At 37.1% G+C, this 17,769-nt stretch overlaps 1 protein-coding gene across 1 annotated transcript; it reads left to right on the forward strand.

Annotated features, from left to right (window-relative positions):
- The first annotated feature begins 11,218 nt into the window (after positions 1 to 11,218).
- LOC142162350 (uncharacterized) lies at positions 11,219 to 13,129 on the forward strand. Its single transcript, XM_075218697.1, has 4 exons — positions 11,219 to 11,285; positions 11,501 to 12,100; positions 12,393 to 12,621; positions 12,727 to 13,129. The coding sequence occupies exons 1-4, from the start codon at positions 11,219 to 11,221 to the stop codon at positions 13,127 to 13,129; spliced, it is 1,299 nt and encodes a 432-aa protein (XP_075074798.1).
- Positions 13,130 to 17,769: the final 4,640 nt, after the last annotated feature.

The following is a 17,769-nucleotide window of genomic DNA, read 5'->3' on the forward strand; positions in this document are numbered from 1 at the left end:
TTGGGAAGGTTTATTTCTAAATCTTTGGAGAAAAGTTTTAAGTTCTTTTCGGTGTTGAAAAAACAAAGCCAATTTGAGTTGACTAAGGAATGCCAACAAGTACTCAAAAATCTAAAAATGTATTTGTCAAATCCACCGTTTTTGGCTAAACCGAAGGATGAAGAAAGGCTACTCATCTATCTCGCAGTGTCAGAAATGGCGGTAAGTGCAGTGTTAGTTTGAGAAGACAAAGGTAAACAATCTCCAATTTATTATGTTATCAAGTCTTTATTGGATTCTGAAACTCGATATCCTTATTTAGAAAAACTTGCTTTAGCACTAATCATGACATCTAGAAAGTTGAGGCCTTATTTCCAATGTCACCCTATCTCTGTAGTGACCGCTTACTCCTTAAGAAATAAATTGCATAAGCAAGAACTATAAGGTAGATTAGCCAAGTGGGATATAGAACAAAGTGAATATGATATCATATATTAACCTAGAACTGCGATAAAATCGCAGGTTTTAGCAAATTTCATGACAGATTTCCGCCCAGGGATAGTAACAGAAGCAGAGAAAGAACTGCAGGTATTCAATGGGTCTAATCCGGGTACTTGGACCCTATTTACTGATGGCTCCTCAAATGTTAGAGGAACAAGCTCCACCTTCGGGAGAAACTATAAGGCAGACAATAAAGTGCCATCCCATTACTAACATGAAGCATAATATGAAGCTATAATTGTAGGTCTAAAATTAGCACGAGAGCTCAGAATAGTGGAGATTATAATCAAGAGCGACTCGCAACATGTAGTTAATCAAATGCAGGGGACTTATATAGCTAGAGAAGCGAGGATGCAGCAATATTTGGAAAAGGCACAAGATTTAATCAGACAATTCCAATCTTGGAAAACCCAAGGAAGAAAATGTTGAAGCAAATATGCTAGATAATCTTGCATCTGCTGCAGAAGTGACAAATGAAGAAAATGCTACCGTAATACATTTGTTTCATTCGACACTCGATCAGGACAAAAACGAGGTAAATTTTAATAATTTAACTTGGGATTGTAGAAACGAGATCGTTAATTTTTTTACAATATGGGATTCTACCCGAAGATAAGAAAAAGGCTCAGGCACTCCGACGAAAAGCTGCCCGTTATTGTCTAGATCGTGGCTCCATGTATCGAAAGATGTTCGGTAGACCTTTAGCAAGGTGTCTTGGACCTTCTCAAATAGAGTATGTGATGAGAGAAGCACATGAGGGACACTGTGGAAATCACGCAGGAGGAAAATCCTTGGTAAAAACTCTAATTAGAGCAGGATATTATTGGCCAAAAATGGAAGAAGATGCGAAAAGTTTTGTGGCCAGATATGACAAATGCCAATGATATGGTAACAACATGCATCGCCCAACAGAGTTATTACATCCGGTTATTGCACCATGGCCGTTTATGAAGTGGGGGATGGATATCGTGGGTCCACTACCACAAGCTAAATGAAAGGTACGATTTTTACTAGTACTAACTGATTATTTTACCAAGTGGGTAGAAGCAGGTGCCTTCAAAAAGGTGTGGGAAAAAGAAGTCAGGACTTCATTTGGCAAAACATCATATTCCAGTTTGGAGTTCCAAAAGAAATCATGTGTGATAACGGCCCACAATTCATAGGTGCGAAAATCACATTTTTTTTAGAGTTGGCAGATTAAAAGGATAACTTCGACACCTTATCATCATGCGGCTAATGGACAAGCTGAATCAACGAACAAGGTTATTATTAATAACTTGAAGAAAAGATTAGACGAATCAAAAGATAAGTGGCCAGAAGTGTTACCAGGAGTCTTATGGGCTTACCGAACGACAACAAAAATAAGTACGGGAGAGACTCCATTCTCACTAGTATATGGTGCTGAAGCCTTAATTCCAGTTGAAATAGGAGAACCAAGTACGAGGTACACCCAAGCAACCGAATAATCAAATGAGGAAGAGATGCGAGTAAATCTCGATTTGCTTGAAGAAAGGAGAGAAACAACTCTAATAAGGATGGTAGCGCAGAAGCAAATTATTGAGCGATAATACAATCGGAAAGCTCATCTTAAGTACTTCAAGATTGGGGACTTCATACTCAAAAAAGTTTTTCAATCATCAAAAGCGGCCAATGCAGGAAAATTGAGCCCAAATTGGGAAGGACCTTACAGGTTCGAGGTATTGCTGGAAAGGGCGCATATGAATTAGAAACAATGGACGACAAAGTACTCCCATCAAATTGGAATGCCATTCATTTGAAGAAGTATTACTTCTGAAAGAGAAAATCCCGGTCAGGTATCGGTTGCGCAGGGTTTAGATTTATTCTTTTTTTTTTAAATTATACTAACCATTTTAGATGATAGGCACAAAGCTAGCCCACACCAGATGATAATTTTAGATCTAAAATATACGCGGGACGCAAAATCATCCCCGATCTAGGTTACAACCTTTCTGATGGAAATAAAAGGGGTTAGGCAGTCATCATCTAAAAATATACCTCCGAGTCCCGAGTGTATTTTCCTTTTTAGGAAGGACCAAATGGAAGGAATAATCAAGTGCTCGAGATTTCATACTTCAAAGCTCTAACACTTGGGAGACTATAGGTAGCATGCAAAGAAGACTGCAAGTCAAAGAAGAAAGAAGACTAAAAGTCGGTTCAAGCCTGGATCAACCCACAAATCAAAAGTCAAGAGCCAATTAACGCGCTAAGAAACAAGTCTGAACCAAAAACCTTTATATTAAGCTTTCATAAAGTGTAAACTCGCGGACATAAATTATAAGATCCAACAACTACTAAGGTAAAAGGCAATGTTTAGTTATGAGTTGCAGAATATACCCTAGAATTTTGTAAAAATTATTATAAAGTAAACAGTTATGAAAGAGTTGTAGATATTGTACAAAAGTTACTTGAATACATGTAAAGTGTTATATAATTTGAAAGTTCAAAATACAAAACTTCCTCAAATTATTCACAAGATTTCTTTGAATATGTATTTTCCTACTTCTTTCAAGTGTTTACACCAATATGAAGTTGAGATGTCTTCTTCATTAGTGTCGTTTATAAAAGGGACCTTGTTGCGACCAAAACATTCACGCAAGTGCACGCGATCGACAAGTAATATAGTAGTAAGTAGAGTATCGTTCCCACGAGGAATTGTGATCAACTTCTCGACTAATGAAGACTCAAACAATTATCAATTCAAGCTAAATTATCACAAAATATATAAAGAACCAATTTACAACTTAATAATTGCACAATAATTCAACACAAAATTACTACACCAATTTCACAATATTTTAATAACAATTTGGGTAAATATATTCCCGGGTCATGGACTTGCTAGAGATCATGCTACTATTTTAGCTTAAGATTGATTTATTGAATTATCCGGGTTATTGATTATAGGGTTAATAATATTCATAAGAATCTTTCGAGTTCTTATGCATCTATTCAAGTTAAATTAATACCTATATGTCTATGGCATTAATATTAACTCAAATGCATTTATAAATCCTATTTCTTAACCAAGCAAAGCAATTAAGTATAGTTCTATCTTAATTGCAAATCTTTCACCCGATGACCAGGATCCGGATCTTGCTCTATTTGATTCTATATGCAATCAAGAATTTCCTTTTTCAAGTTTAATTCAAGATTCGTAAATAATATTTCACTGTTAGCTATGCAGTAAAATAATTAGAAGCAGAATCAAATAAACAACTCATAACGATAGATTCAAGATCTTCAATCTAAGCTTCAAACAACAAGATCATCTAACATCCATGACCCAAGAATACTAGAGTATTTAGCTACTCATAATCATATAAAAATCAACAATAAAAGTCTTAAACATAATATAAACAAACAAATAGAAGAAAGTTTAGAAGAACTCTTTGAATCCTTGCTCCAAGATGTTGTTCTTCTTCTCCTTTCTTAGCTCCAAGATGAAGCTCCTCAAAAAGTTCCTCTCTCTGAAACTCTTTCTCTAAAATCTGATCTTCCCTCAATAATGGAGCTTTTGCTTTATGTATATTGAGTGGGATTAAGAAGGAATTCCAATTTTACCCCTAAATAACATTTTTCCGGGTTGGTAGTGCGCGAACTATTGCGCGAGCTACAGAGTTCGCGCACTACTTCGCGCAGTATTCTGCCTCTGTTTCTTATACGCGCAAACTATTGCGCGAACTTTGTAGTTCGCGCGTTTTCACCCTGTTCCGTTTCGAATTTGGAAAAACATAAAACATGAAAGTTGTAGCCCTTTGAGTTAGCTGTCCAACCATATATTGCAAAGCCCAAATGGATTCCTGAGCAAAAAGTCATGTGTATTTTACTAGATAGTGCGCAGTATGCCTGCTCGATTCTTCGTTTGCTCTAACTATCATCCGTTGACCCCCAAACGCGATCCCGACTTAATTCCTTAAGCTTTTACTCAGATTTCAAAGCTCCAAATCACTTGAATTCATTACATAACATCTATATAGCTCGGAATCACTCCTACAAGGCATAAAACACACAGTTAGTGCAAGATACTAGCGATTAAAGCGCAAACTCAACTAAAGTGCAGTAAATTAGAGTGTAATAATCGACTAAAATACGCAATTATAGCCTATCATCAACACCCCACACTTAAACCATTGCTCGTCCTCGAGCAATCAAAAATTTACTCTATCTATGAGAATCCTTCACTCAACCATTTCCCTTAACGCATTATACCTAGAACAATGTACATATATTACGCCTAGCAGTGAACAATCCTAGCCTCAAAGTCAACTCTCAAGTGCCATGAAATATTTACACTTCCTCATAGTACTCTACACAGAAATCAAGACTTGCTTCTCTGTCACGATTCATATGCCCTCACAATTACATCAACAAAGACTGAGTTCAATCCCCCACATTCAATTCATATATTCACATATATCAAGGAAATCACTCACTCTCACAAAAGAGGTCACATGCATGCAATTGGTACCATAAGCTTGCCCTTAATGTAAATCTCTACTAATGTAGGCTAGCTCAATCCAAAATCAATTAGGACTTTTTCATGGTTGTAATGTGGGCTAAGGGATGGGTAGGATGTATTTAGGAATAGTGACTCAACCCCTAAGCACTTTAACACATCACACGAGCAATTTTCAGCATAAATTCTTCAACCCACTTCTCATTTATACACAATATCATCCCAAAAATACGCCCTTCTTCTTTAAGCACTCTATTAATTCATTCTCACTAGCTAGAGCAAAACACAATGTAATTTTTCTTGTCACTCAATTTCTGCTAGTGGTGTATTCGTTTACAACATAAGTGCCCCTTTCATCCTTTTATTGGTTCCACTCAAAAGTCACCCCACATTTATTTCCTTCTTACTTCTTTTAGCTCTCCTCTCATAATTAACGTGCTTTAAGAGGTAAAAGGATCAAGACAATGTCAATTAAGAACAAAAGGGTATGGACTTGTAATGCGGGTGCCAAACAAAAGTCTAAAGGCTCAAAAGGGTTAACTAGGGATAAATTTTATTTGTGATAAGCAATTAATCTCAAAAAAAGTCAAAGAAAGCCTAACATCATTTTTCAAACCAAGCATCACCTCAAATTTCGCTTCAACTCACATACCGGGCAAGTTCTAGACACAAGTACAATACATGGACTACACAAATACTCACCACACATGGCATATGACTCATTCCAGATCAGCTCATCAAGACACTCCATTACGAGCATTCAATTCAGTACAAACATACAAATTAAGGCACTTTCAGTGAGATTCAACAATTAAGACTAAGCGCGTTACACTCTAGGGTCTATTGTGTTCAGGTGTATCAACGCTATGGGTTCACTTTTCTATAGCTTATAACTCCTTATTTTAGTCTACCTATCAAAAAAAATGAAAACGGAAATTAAAAACTATATATGCCCGGTTCAAGATAAACCCTTGGAAAAGAACCGCAGCTTAAAGAAAAACCAAGGGGAATTGCTACACTACCTAAAAAAAATAAAAAAAATAAAAATCTTTTTGTCGTTTTCTTTAGACTCACTTCCCTCAAGAAAATTCGTCTAAAAGATCCGTCGTAGGGAAAAGTCTAATTTTTCTACCATTTTTTTTTCACATAAAAAAAATTAATCTTCTAAAATACTACACAACTACGAAGAAAAGAAATAAGAAGCTAAAATACTAAAAAGCTAATTATCAAAAGGAATTCTCCCACTCCACACTTAAAAGAGTGCAATGTCCCCAATGCACAAATAAAGCAAAAATAACAAGGGTGGACAAGAAACTCCTTGAAAGGCCAAAGACCGAAGCACTGACAGCTCACGGGGTACTCAGACTTCTCCTAAGGATGGTCCTTTGTGCGGTTACTTCACACTAGTTCCAACCAGCTGTCTCGCATTTGCACACTTTCAGTGGCTTTTCTTCTATGCTCATAATCCTACAACAAATGCTACAAAGGTAGAAAACTAAAATAAACAAAAATAAATAAAAATAAAAGAAAGCAGTAAAGCTGGGTTGCCTCCCAACAAGCGCCTTATTTTACGTCGCGGCACGACGTGAACCACTTTTTGCCTCCACCTTGAACTTATAAATTGAGCCCCCAACAAGGCATCAAGTCTGTCGCTATGCTTCTTTGGTGGGGCTACAAAGATAACCAGGCCAAGTAATAAATTTTTCACTCGACACTTCTCGGCCTTTGGATGAGGAATGTAATTTTTGCTTTTTGGCACAATAAATTCAAGAATATAGACATTTTCATCCTCACTCTTTGACTTCCCCATAGGGTCAGATGGCTCGATTACTATCTTACTATCTAAACACAATGTGGAAAAATGATTGGAATGAGGTCTAATGTGCCATAACTCATGAATTTTACTACTATTTACATCCCCATTTATACAAACACTCAATTTTTCTAAAGTAGTGTTATCTACTCCCTCACATGACTCTAGAGCGCTCTTCTTAACATGGACATCCTCAAGAAAAATATGATCTAATGATTGGTATTCTTGTTTTAGCTCCTCTATTTGGTCTAGAAGATTTTTTTCAGCTTCATATAACTCATCATTAAATTGTTGGGCGTTACACGCATCAACCTTTGCACTCAATTCTGAATCCAAGTTATGCACAACCAAGCCAAAATTATCACTTTTTTGTGTAAGCTCATCTCTCTCCTTAGACCAATCTTTCATCACCGTTGTTAGTAAACAACGTCGTTTCGCAGAATCCACTAATCGAGAATATCCGTCCCAATACTAACCCTTACTCCCATATTCAAATTCAGATGTACAAGAGGTGAGGTCATGACTAGCCCAAAAATACGGGTCATAAACCTTACCTCTGTATATTTCATCTAAAGATGTCATCCTAAGAGAACTAGAAAAATACTAAGAGAAAAATCAAATAGTTATAAAAATAACATATTTACAAAAAGAAAAGAAAATAAACTTGTAAAGATAATCATAAAAGTCTAACCCAGAAGACTTGTTAATGTCTAATTCCCCGGCAACGGCGCCAAAAACTTGTTGCGACTAAAACACTCACGCAAGTGCACGCGATCGACAGTAATATAGTAGTAAGTAGAGTATCGTTCCCACGAGGAATTGTGATCAACTTCTCGACTAATGAAGACTCAAACAATTATCAATTCAAGCTAAATTATCACAAAATATATAAAGAACCAATTTACAACTTACTTAATAATTGCACAATAATTCAACACAAAATTACTACACCAATTTCACAATATTTTAATAACAATTTGGGTAAATATATTCCCGGGTCATGGACTTGCTAGAGATCATGCTACTATTTTAGCTTAAGATTGATTTATTGAATTATCCGGGTTATTGATTATAGGGTTAATAATATTCATAAGAATCTTTCGAGTTCTTATGCATCTATTCAAGTTAAATTAATACCTATATGTCTATGGCATTAATATTAACTCAAATGCATTTACAAATCCTATTTCTTAACCAAGCAAGGCAATTAAGTATAGTTCTATCTTAATTGCGAATCTTTCACCCGATGACCAGGATCCGGATCTTGCTCTATTTGATTCTATATGCAATCAAGAATTTCCTTTTTCAAGTTTAATTCAAGATTCGTAAATAATATTTCACTGTTAGCTATGCAGTAAAATAATTAGAAGCAGAATCAAATAAACAACTCATAACGATAGATTCAAGATCTTCAATCTAAGCTTCAAACAACAAGATCATCTAACATCCATGACCCAAGAATACTAGAGTATTTAGCTACTCATAATCATACAAAAATCAACAATAAAAGTTTTAAACATAATATAAACAAACAAATAGAAGAAAGTTTAGAAGAACTCTTTGAATCCTTGCTCCAAGATATTGTTCTTCTTCTCCTTTCTTAGCTCCAAGATGAAGCTCCTCAAAAAGTTCCTCTCTCTAAAACTCTTTCTCTAAAATCTGATCTTCCCTCAATAATGGAGCTTTTGCTTTATGTATATTGAGTGGGATTAAGAAGGAATTCCAATTTTACCCCTAAATAACATTTTTCCGGGTTGGTAGTGCGCGAACTATTGCGCGAACTACAGAGTTCGCGCACTACTTCGCGCAGTATTCTGCCTCTGTTCCTTATACGCGCGAACTTTGTAGTTCGCACGTTTTCACCCTGTTCCGTTTCGAATTTGGAAAAACATAAAACATGAAAGTTGTAGCCCTTTGAGTTAGCTTTCCAATCATATATTGTAAAAGCCCAAATGGATTCCTGAGCAAAAAGTCATGTGTATTTTACTAGACAGTGCGCAGTATGCCTGCTCGATTCTTCGTTTGCTCTAATTATCATCCATTGACCCCCAAACGCGATCCCGGCTTAATTCCTTAAGCTTTTACACAGATTTCAAAGCTCCAAATCACTTGAATTCATTCCATAACATCTATATAGCTCGGAATCACTCCTACAAGGCATAAAACACACAGTTAGTGCAAGACACTAGCGATTAAAGCGCAAACTCAACTAAAGTGCAGTAAATTAGAGTGTAATAATCGACTAAAATACGCAATTATAGCCTATCATCAGACCTCTTTGATAAAAAATTGTGTCTATTCAAAAATCACAAAATACTAAAATATTTTTAAATGCAAATTAAAAAGTAGAACAGAAATTCAAACGAAATATTATATATATTAAACTTGGCCAAAACTAAGTATGAGCTTAGTTAAAACAAAGGCACTTTGATAATAAACCCCAAAATATACTAGGGGTAAAAACTTGCCAACTGTTCCAAAAAGAAAAAAAGAAAGAAAAAAAGTTACCAACTAAAAGTTCACAGAACATTATGGGGCAGGATCTAAAGCAGTTCTATCAGCAGCAAGAGAGCCAGAATTCAATGAGGCATCATCAGCAACGAGAGAAGACACAACTTGAGCAGAAGAGGTTTGAAACATCAACTTCACTAGGAGTAAGTTCATCACATTCGGGAATGCCGACCTCAGGTGAGGAAAATTTATGACGTTGTTGAGTTTTTTTAATAGTTTCCTTAGCTTTTGCAATCTCAACAGTCAAGTCAAAGCATTCCTGGCTAGCCTCCATCAAAGTCTCAAGACGCGTATTCAAAAAATCCCAACTTACATCAAGAGTTGTTTTATCTTCAAGGGCCTCGTAATCTTTTTTCCATTGCTCAATTTCAGCCTCCAACTCTTCCCTCTCAACAAACAAGCATCATAAGAAGCCTTGAAAAGGGTGAATGATCCCTCCAAGAACTGGACTGATGTTTCGCTTAAAGTATATATATTTGTATGTACATCGCCTCATATCTTACTTTTGTTTCGTGAATTTAGGATGTGAAATGCATTGATTTATATTAATTTGATGGGTTTTTATGTGTAAGAATGATCCGGGAGCAATCGGGGGCGATATGTGCGAAAATTAGAGCCAAAACGGACAAAAACAGGAAAGTTGGACATTTTAGCGCCACAAGTGGCGCCTAGCCCTACCTGTGGCGCCAAAAACAATAACAAAAAATTGGCAGCGCCGTAGAGGGGGCATGGCACTATCCAAGGCGCCAGTAACATGAATTTTTTCTAATTTTGCCTGGGACACGGTTATTTCGGCCCTACACCTACCCACTACGTATAAAAGCAAGATTAAACTTATTTGGAGGGGAAGACACCACTTTATAGGAAAAGACACACGAGAAACATCCGGAAGCAAGAACATCTTAGATTTCTTCATCTTTTTCTAGTATTTTCAATTATTCAAAACTTATGCAATTGTTTGCTAGTATCATGAGTGGCTAAAAACCCATTGTTCTGGGGTTGTAATATAGCCATGAATATTGTTGTTTAACGTTGACTCAACCTTGATTATAATTCACTAATATATAATTGTTTCTTCAATTCTGTGATTAATTGCTGAATTGTCTGGCCAACAGTTAGGTTCTATTTACTATCTATGCTATGCTTGGGAAGTCTGTATTTAGATTAGAGAAGAATTGAAGAGAGCATGATCCTAACCCTGGGGGGGGATTTGTGGTTAGGATTGGAATATACCTAGTCACCATGCTTAATTAAATATCCGTAGTATTAATGCATTCTTAATAAATTGATTTCATGGGAATATATGCATTAATCTATTTTGAATAGGCAAGTAGTACTTCGGAAGAAGGCTATGAGAGCAATTATCGATTAATTAGTAACCATGAGCGAATTGTATGAGAGGGAGAGTTAACTAGAAGACAATAGAATTGGTGAATCGATCACAACCCTGGAATATTTATCTCCATTGAATACATAACAATCATTTTACTTCTTGATAATTTAGTTAATACTTAGAATTATAACTTAGTATAATCACATTCTTGAACTTGATTTTAGCTTGACTGAATATCAATCTTGGTGATTTTAGTGGGTAGTTGGTACAAGTCTCTGTAGGTTCAACACTGGACTTACAATCTTATATTACTTGTCGACCACGTATACTTGCGTGTGCGTTTGGGAGCAACAAATTTTTGACGCCATTGCCGGGGATTTGAATATTAACTACTTTCTAGTTTTTGCTTAGTTTGTTTATTTCGTCAAGTCTAACGTTACTTGATAGTTTCTCTGATCTCAGGGACTTTGATTGAATGTGCAGGGTCAGAAGCCATGACAGACTTCAAGGCTTTGATCCCGAACCTGAGAGGACATTTCATAGGAGGTTGAGGGAAGCCAAGGATACTAATAATCTTTAGGCACTTGTTCAATTTCCTGCGAACATGGCAGAGGAGGAACATATGGTTGTTCAGGAGGTGGTTATGCCTAACATTGCTAATGTCACCTCCAGTATTGTGAAGCCCATGCTTACTGGGCACTTTGAGCTGAAACAGAGCATGATCTAGCTACTTCATGCGAATGGGCAGTTTATGGATCTTCCACATGAGGATCCACAACAGCATATCCTGAACTACTTAGAGATTAGTGACACTTATATCACTAACGGAGTCACTCCAGACTATGTGAGGCTCACATTTTTTCCATTCTCTCACTGTTGGGCGAAGCAAAGCGATGGCTGAAGGCAGAACCAACTAATTCTATTACATCATGGAATGATTTGGCAAGGAAATTTCTGGCAAGGTTCTTCCCTTCAGGCAAAACTGCAAAGATAAGAAGTGAGATAGTGGCCTTCAAACAGAAAGCAGGAGAGTCTTTATACTCAGTTTGGGAGACGTTCAAGGGGCTAATCAGAGACTGTCCTTATCACAATCAGACAAGAGAATTATTAGCTCACACTTTCATAGAAGGTCTACATCCTGAAACAAAGATTGTGGTAGATGCTGCAGCTGGAGGTCAAGTGTTAGAGAAAAGCTTTGATGAGATATATGTATTATTGAACAAATTCTCCAAAAGCAATCCGGATTGGCAAGGAGAAATGGGCAGACACACGGTACAAAAATTTGTAGGGGCTCTCGAGTTAGATGTCGTCTCTGCATTGTCAGCGCAAATTTCCACATTAACCAACCAAGTCAATCAGATGACCTTGGTTATTAATAAGCAACAAGCTCAACCAGTGCAACAGGTTCAGATATTTTGTGAAGTATGTGGAAAAGGTCACATGAGCAATCTATGCCCAGCAAATCCAGAGTCTGTATATTTTGTGGGTAATGAAAATCGAGTCCAAGAAAATCAGTATGGGGACACCGACAATCCTAACTAGAGGAACCACCCAAACTTTTCTTGGGGTGGAAATCAAGGTGCTCAGAATCAGTACAGGCCACAAGCTCCTCAAACAGCAATATAGACCACCTCAGGCGGAACAACATGCAAACTCGACGTGTCACCTTGAGGAGATGATGATGAAATTAATGGCTGACCATCAGGCCCTAGCAGCAACGATGAGAAATTTAGAGCGAAAAATAAGACAACTTGCCAGTGCCTAAAATACTCCACCAGTTAGGGATCTTCCTAGTGATACTGAGCCTAATCCTAAAGCTCTAGTCAATGTAGTTACCTTGATAAATGGAAGAGAACTAGAAGAAGTTCCAAAGAAAAAGAAGTACACGGCTAGTCCTGAAGGAGAATTGGTTCCCAAGCCAGTTGAGGAGAATGAGAAAGAGAACAAAGGATCAGAGCCAGTAATTGTGACAAGGACACCACCTCTGTTTCCACAAAGAGTGCAAAAGTAAAAAGATGATGCGAAGTACAAGAAATTCTTAGATATTTTGAGCCAAGTGCGTGTGAATTTGCCTTTGGTGAAAATTTTGCAAGAAGTGCCTAAGTATGCAAGGTATCTCATAGATATTGTGGCAAACAAGCGAAGACATATAGAGTTTGAAACAATTGCACTTACTGAAGAGTGCAGTGCTATAGTTCAGAGTAAACTTCCTCCTAAGTTGAAAGATCCTGGGAGTTTCACAATTCCTTTGTCTCTTGAAAAACAAGAAGTTGGTAGAGCTCTGTGTGATTTAGGGGCTAGTATAAATTTGATGTCATCTTCTTTGTTTAAGCAACTCAGATTGGGGGTGCTAAGACCTCCTACAATCACTTTACAGTTAGCAAATATGTTACTAGTTATGCCAGAAGGAATTATTGAGGATGTGTTAGTTCGAGTGGGGAAGTTTATTCTTCCTGCTGATTTTATTGTTCTTGATTACGAGGCAGATGAGGAAGTGCCCATTATTTTTGGGTGACCATTCTTAGCTACTGTTGGAGCGATTATTGATGTGAGAGAAGGGAAGTTGAAGATGAGAGTTGACGATGAGGAAGTCACTTTTATGTACAAGGCACTTAATCTCCCTAAGCATTATGAGGACTTGTGCATGATTATTGTGGTAGAATCGAAGGGGATAGAGCAGAGTCCTTATGTGAATTGTAGTGATCCAGGTGGGACAACTAAGTTAGAGGAGGTAGTGTTGCAAGCTGAGTGTGTAAAGATGATTGCGAAAAGAGCCAAAGATGAAAGAGGAGACCTTCCGAGAGTGTGGAAAAGGCTAAACTTCATGGGATCAACAAGTTTTTGGCACATTTGCTGGGGAGTCGTGCCACGACTATAAATAAGGCACTTGTTGGGAGGCAACCAGCCTGTATTTTTTTTTATATAGTGTCAAGTTTCGTGTTGTTTTTGTTTTGCAGAGTAGGGAAAGTCTGAGTACCCGAAGTTGAAGCTGAGGAGCATGTTTGAGCTTAAGTGTGGGGTCGTCACGACCCTTAATATTGAGGATCATGTCCGAGCTAGGCCCGAGAGGGCCTCATGGAGTATTTCTCACCCTTATTTTAATATTTTTTCTCTATGATCATGCATCGAGGACTATGCATAATATAAGTGTGGGGTGGGGAAACTACTTTCTGAAGTGTAATTGTATAAAACTATTTTTTTTATTTATTTTTTTCTTTTAGAACTCGTAGTAGACATAGTCTAGGTAAAAAAACGAAAATTGAAAAAAAAAATAGAAAAAGTTCGGACTTTTCCCAACGATGGATCTTTTGGACAATTTTTTTGAGGGATAAAAGTCCGATTAAAAATACCAAAAAGTTTTTTTTTAGAATAGTTAGGTAGTATTCCTTGATTTTTCTTTGGGCACCGGTTCTTTTCCAAGGATGTAGCTCGAACCGGGTACTTTTTTTAAGAGTAGTTTAGGAAGAAACTGAGCCGCTTCGAGATACTCATTGACATGGTTGATGCTGGTACATTAGGCTACGACATACATTCTATTTTTTCGTGCATTTGGTTTGATTTGTGAAGCCTAAGTAAAGTAAATAGCCTATTTCGTAACGTCTTTTCTCAGTTGTTTGACTTGTATGCTACATAGTGTAATATTGCTTAATTTTCTCAATTATGTGTGCTTTCTTGACTTGAGAGTTGAACAAAACCGTTGTGATTGAGTCATGTGCAATGTGTGTGTGAGGATTTGTGATCTTCTGTGCTATCCTGTGTAGTCTAGAACTTGCCCCGTGTGTTAATTGAAGTGAAATTGTAAGTTGTGCTAATCTAGGAGATGACGTAGGCATTTTCTTGCTTGATCATAAATGTGCTTGTCACATAAGAAAACAAAAAAATTTCATTGCTAGCCCCTTTGAGCCTATAGACCTTTTCTTTGGCAACCACATTACAAACCATACTCCTATTTTGCTCTTAGTTTGAGATTGATTGAACCTTTACCTCCTAAGGTACTTAGTCGCTAAAAGAAGTAAGGTGAGATATTGGGGAGTAGTTTTTGAGTGGAACCATGGAAAGGCCCGTTGGTGCACTAAAAGTTGAAATCAAAAGTCATTAGCTGATGAACTTTAATGTATGAAGTGTGTGAAGAAAAAAAAAAGAGAACCGAAGAAAAGAAAAAATGATAGTTAAAGTATGTAAAAAAAGTACACACCTCCAATTCTTAATATTTGTGCTAGTGGGAGTATAGAATTGCTTAATGAAAGTAAGGGCTATGTGCATATGGTTTGTGGCAAGTGAATTGGTTGAGAAGAATATCTGTTTGAATTGTGAATGTAGTGTATTAAAGTGCTTAGGAGGGTTAGTCACTATTTCTAAATATATCATACACGTCCCTTAGCCTACATTACAACCTGCCTAATTGATCCTAGATTTGGCTAGCTTAAATTAGTAGAGATATACACTACGAGCAAGCTTATGATACGATCACGGGATGCATATGAATTCTTTGTGAGAGTGAGTGAATTTTGTTCAATTGTGTGATGTACTTAATCTATATTCAAAAGCATATTTGAATGTGTGGACTAATCTATATTCACTCTTTTGTTTGTTGGTAAGGGCACATGATCTCATGAATGATTGGTAATGTTGTAAATTTTCTTGTTGGGTGAGTGCGTGAGTTGAGGGTGCTTAGTGGTTACAAGTCGGCTTTTGAGGTTGGGTGGTGACAAATATGTTGTTGGAATTGATTGAATTGAAATATTATATTTAGGCATGCTTAAACGGGAAGAATGTGAAATTTTGTATGTTCATGCTCGTGTGCCGGTATTGATCATAGTCAAAGGTATAGTGTGTGGTTAAAAGTTAAAGTTCTCCTCCATAATTGAGACTTGTACGTGTTTGGAGGTTTATTTGATAGTCCCATTGCTCGAGGACGAGCAAGAGTCTAAGTGTGGGGTGTTGATGTTTCGCTTAAAATATATATATTTGTATGTATATCGCCTCATATATTACTTTTGTTTCGTGAATTTAGGATGTGAAATGTATTGATTTATATTAATTTAATGTGTTTTTATGTTTAGGAATGATCTGGGAGCAATCGGGGGCGATATGTGCAAAAATTAGAGCCAAAACGGACAAAAACAAGAAAGTTGGACATTTCAGCGCCACAGGTGGTGCCTAAACCTACATGTGGCGCCAAAAATAGTAACAAAAAATTGGCAGCGCCGTAGAGGGCGCCTGACGCTAGCCAGGGTGCCAATGACGTGAATTTTCTCCAATTTCGCCCGGGACACGATTATTTCGGCCCTAGACCTACCCAACATGTATAAAAGCAAGACTAAACGTATTTGTGAAGGGGGAGATGCCACTTTGGGGGAAAAGACACACGAGAAACATTCAGAAGCAAGACCATCTCAAATTTCTTCATCTTTTTCTAGTATTTTCAATTATTCAAAACTTATGCAATTGTTTGCTAGTATCATGAGTGGCTAAAAATCCATTGTTCTGGGGTTATGATTTAGCCATGAATATTGTTGTTTAACGTTGACTTAACCTTGATTATAATTCACTAATATATGGTTGTTTCTTCAATTCTGTGATTAATTGCTTAATTGTCTGGCCAGCAGTTAGGTTCTATTTACTATCTATGCTATGCTTGGGAAAGCTGTATTTAGATTAGAGAAGAATTGAAGAGAGCATGATCTTAACCCTTAGGGGGGCGGATTTGTGGTTAGAATAGGAATATACCTAGTCATCGTACTTAATTAAATATCATAGTCTTAATGCATTCTTAATAAATTGATTTCATAGGAATATAGGCGTTAATCTATTTTGAATAGGCGAGTAGTACTTCGGGAGAAGGCTATGAGAGCAATTATCGATTAATTAGCAACCATGAGTGAATTGTATGAGAGGGAGAGTTAACTAGAAGACAATAGAATTGGTGAATCGATCACAACCCTGGAATATTTATCTCCATTGAATACATAACAATCATTTTACTGCTTGATAATTTAGTTAATACTTAGAATTATAACTTAGTATAATCACATTTTTGAACTTGATTTTAGCTTTGACTGAATAACAATCTTGGTGATTTTAGTGGGTAGTTGGTACAAGTCTTTATGGGTTCGACACTGGACTTACAATCTTATATTACTTGTCGACCACGTATACTTGGGTTTGCATTTGGGAGCAACATGGACCTTGTCTGAAGATGCACGAAAGTCTTCTTGAGCCTGAGTGAGCGTTTGAACAAGCTCCCCAGCATAAACCTCCTTTTGATTAAGCAAGTCTTTCAAACCCCTAATTTCTTCGGTAGCATTTGAAAGCTGCTTTGCAAATGAAGAATCAAGAATGTCTTTGTCTTTGCCCACTTGACTGGAAAAGGCTTTTTCAATTGCCAATTCTGCCGCCATCACTTGTACTTGCTGCTCCAAAGCACATTTCTCCTCATCCAAAACTTCTTTTTCCAACTAAAGACTCTCATGTTGTTCCCTCCAGTTATCTGCGTCCGTACGATAATCATTGACTAGCTGCTCGGTATTGGCAATTCTCTTCATAAGCTCTGTGCCTATCAAATTAATCTACACAAGAAAGGAAATAAGTGATTATCGAACAAAGATAAAAATCACGAGGGGAGTAAAAAAAAGTTAAGACTTATACCTTCAAAGATGAATGAACAATATCATTCATCCACGTTAAAGAACTGTGGTTTTCCAATTTGGACTTCTCAACTGGGCCAATTAAAGGTTTTAGCCATACATCGGCTTTGGCTAGACTTTTTCAAAAGATTACCATCCTCGGGGACTTCAAAGGTAACTTTTTTCATCTTATTGATACTGGAAAAACCAACTTCAACACGAGAAGTAGTAGCAGTAGGGATAGTTAAGGAAGTGAAAATAGCCACGGGAAGAGCAGTAGCAGCAGCGACAGGAGCAAAAACTTGAGGACCAGTAGGAGCGGACATTGGGAAAGAGGCAAGAGGAGCTTCTTCAGAACAAAGTCAAAATCTTCATTATAAAACCCACGGGAAAATAATTGATCAGTAGAGTCACGAGGTGCAACATTCATCTCCTCATCAGAGCTCGTTAAAACAACACTTTCAGGTCATTCACGGGAATTGAACTTGGAGGAGGGGTGACTTTATCATCCAAAACAACCCGCCTTCTT

This window comes from Nicotiana tabacum, chromosome 1 (genome assembly GCF_000715075.1).
Source record: "Nicotiana tabacum cultivar K326 chromosome 1, ASM71507v2, whole genome shotgun sequence".
NCBI classification, from domain to species: Eukaryota; Viridiplantae; Streptophyta; class Magnoliopsida; order Solanales; family Solanaceae; genus Nicotiana; species Nicotiana tabacum.

What these genes read in the sequence shown, in the direction of transcription:
- LOC142162350 (XM_075218697.1), top strand. Translation starts at nt 11,219, where the DNA reads ATGGCAGAGGAGGAACATATGGTTGTTCAGGAGGTGGTTATGCCTAAC. An exon ending in AGAGTCTGTATATTTTGTGG is followed by an intron (nt 12,101 to 12,392) that starts GTAATGAAAATC and finishes ATACTCCACCAG; the next exon opens with TTAGGGATCTTCCTAGTGAT. An exon ending in TTTCCACAAAGAGTGCAAAA is followed by an intron (nt 12,622 to 12,726) that starts GTAAAAAGATGA and finishes TAAGTATGCAAG; the next exon opens with GTATCTCATAGATATTGTGG.